Source organism: Calliphora vicina, chromosome 4 (genome assembly GCF_958450345.1).
Source record: "Calliphora vicina chromosome 4, idCalVici1.1, whole genome shotgun sequence".
In the NCBI taxonomy this organism is placed as follows: Eukaryota; Metazoa; Arthropoda; class Insecta; order Diptera; family Calliphoridae; genus Calliphora; species Calliphora vicina.
In genome coordinates, this window is record NC_088783.1 from 42,710,642 (window position 1) to 42,713,387 (window position 2,746).

The window sequence follows — 2,746 nt, forward strand, 5'->3', positions numbered from 1 at the left end:
TACCCTAATATCTAGATTAATAAGTCATTAATGTTGACAATATGGATATCTAATGATGGATTTTTCAAAGTCCTTTGCAACGACGTATATAACGCCATACTAAGTTGGATATATAATGGATTCAAATCGAGAAAAATATTTTTTAACCCCATTTTTTTTCACCAAAAAAATTGTACTTTTTTTCACTATTAATTTAAAAAATTTTAAAAAATAAATTTTTTTATAAAAATTTCAAGACAATTTTGAAAATCTTTTATTTTTTTTTTTAATTTTGTTAACTTCAAAATATTTAAAATTTTTATTTCAAAGCATAATTCGATTAATGTGCTGTTTTTCTATAGCGAGCGAGTACTTTGAGTGGGATTTTAACATGTGTTTTGTTATTGTAACAAAAACAAAATACATGTAAAACGTCCACTCAAAACGTTCATTCGCTATAGAAAAACAGCACATAAGACTATATAAGAGTCGGCACAACCAATGGAGAAATTTTGCAAAATCTGAATTCGAATAAATTAGCTTTTCAAATATTCTAAAAATCTGATCAGTATTTGTTCTTATTCGTGATTCATTCTTCAAGAACACAATTTTCATTTTAATTTTTTGAGACTAGTTTTTTTACAAAAATTTATTTTACAAAGAACTTACACTAACAACACAATTTTAAAAAGATTCGTGGGTTTACCAACCATGAGAATAGCTTCCACTTGATGCTTGAGCGCTGGCTGTAGCGTAAGAGCCGCTGTTACTGCCACCACCGCCACCATACAGTTGATTACCACCTCCACAGGTGTTGCAACCACCACCGCCAGCACCAGGATGACCGCCATAACCACTGCCGCCACCTCCGCTACCATAACTACCAGCATTACTAGAAGAATAAGTGCCTTGGCCGCCACCGCCATAGCCGCCTTGTCCACCACCACCGTAGCCACCTTGGCCGCCATAACCTCCTTGACCGCCATAACCTCCTTGACCTCCATAACCACCTTGGCCGCCATAGCCTCCATGGCCACCGCCTCCACTATAACCGCTGCCGCCACCACCACCTCCATAGCTAACGGGAACTTTTTGTACGGTATAGACAGGAACTTGTTTAACAGCTACAACTTGATAGCCGCCACCGCTACCACCGTGACCACTATAGCCTTGACCACCATAACCACCGCCACCACCTCCTCCATAACCGGCACCATAACCACCTCCATAACCTCCTCCTCCGCCACCACCTCCCAGCAACAATTTCTTCTTCAACTTATGAAGAGTAGGCGAAGCTGTAACCACGCCCACAAGTAGTAGCAAGACGATAAAACGTTTCATGGTAATCCACTTATCTAGATGTAAACCGTACCGGATTTAAAATAATAAAATGTTTAGGCACTAATTTTTCAATTAATGCTTCGTATACGTTTGATTAGAAACTTTGCAATGAACTGAAATGTCTGGATACAGAAACCTTCACATTTATACTCCAGCATGGAAAATATAATATTCTAGGCATGTTTCTTTAACTTTTTTTTTATTATTATTTTCGATTTTATTTTAGTTTTTTTTTTCTACATTGTTTTCAACAATATTCCCAGCAATAATCTCATGCAGTGGTTTTGATTGATTTAACATGCTCTGTAGTAGGTGCTGGTTGGATATGTGTAAAAGTGTCGTCATCAAAGTAATAACGTCATCAGTAGAAATGGTATAATAGCTGGCTGGAATTAATTACTCTGAGAACAAAAAAATAATCGAGAGGGGAGAATGATAATTTGAGCAAGTTCATTAATAGTTTCAACTAAAAATCTCTACTTGACATTTAAGGTGGGGTGATACATCCATCCCTAAGTACGTCATTTGGCCCTTATAATTTAGAAATCTTCATTTATCGTTCCTGGTAAATTATGTCTTATGTATTTATAAGGTTAGTGCAAAAATAATATTTGTCTTAGAGAAACTTGCTATGTCCTTTAAAGGATTGCAAATATATATTTAGTCACTTAATTTCTATTGGAAAGTGATTTACTGAGATCATCAAGTTAAAAGTTGCCTCCGGTGGTTCTAGATCTTTCCGTACATCAGCTAAACTAGTAGCACCCTTCTTAATCGTTCAATACCAATTTAATAAAATGTAAATAATTGTTTTTTAATTCAACTCATTGTTGTACTTGTTCCAACAGAAATGACTATAATTAATTTCGAGCGTGTTTATTAGTTTGGGAAAACCATCGTATCATTGCGACTCATCTTTATTTTTTCAATTTCTGCTTTGAAACTTTGTTATTTTGGTTTTTTCATTTTAAAATTATATACAATAGTATTTCATTCTATTTATCAATTGCTATACAGTGTTACCAGCAATTGCGAAAAAATCAAAATAAGTCTAGAACAGGCAGCGATAAATTGTATATAGCATTCACCGAAGTATACTTTAAGATAAGTTTAAACAAAATTTAATAAAACAAGTAAGAGAGCTATATTTGGCTGTGCCGAATCTTATATACCCTTCACCAAATTATACTTGAAAATAAAAATTTCAAATAAATTTTTTTTCCAAAGTTGTTTTCTTGATTTTTTGGAAAATAATTTTTTTTTTGTTTTTTAAATTTTTTTTTTAATATTTAGTGAAAAAAAAACTTTAAAAAATATTTTTTCCGATTTTGTCTATGAAATATCTATCATTAGGTATCCATATTGCCTATATTAACGTCTTAGTAATCCAGATATAGGTCCAAAATCGAAGTTTTTCTGGTTTTTT

At 33.3% G+C, this 2,746-nt stretch overlaps 1 protein-coding gene across 1 annotated transcript; it reads right to left on the reverse strand.

Annotated features, from left to right (window-relative positions):
• Window positions 1-587: 587 nt before the first annotated feature.
• On the reverse strand, window positions 588-1,429 carry LOC135957159 (uncharacterized). Its single transcript, XM_065507846.1, has one exon. The coding sequence runs from the start codon at window positions 1,318-1,320 to the stop codon at window positions 682-684; it is 639 nt and encodes a 212-aa protein (XP_065363918.1). The 5' UTR covers window positions 1,321-1,429; the 3' UTR covers window positions 588-681.
• Between the last annotated feature and the right edge of the window lie 1,317 nt (window positions 1,430-2,746).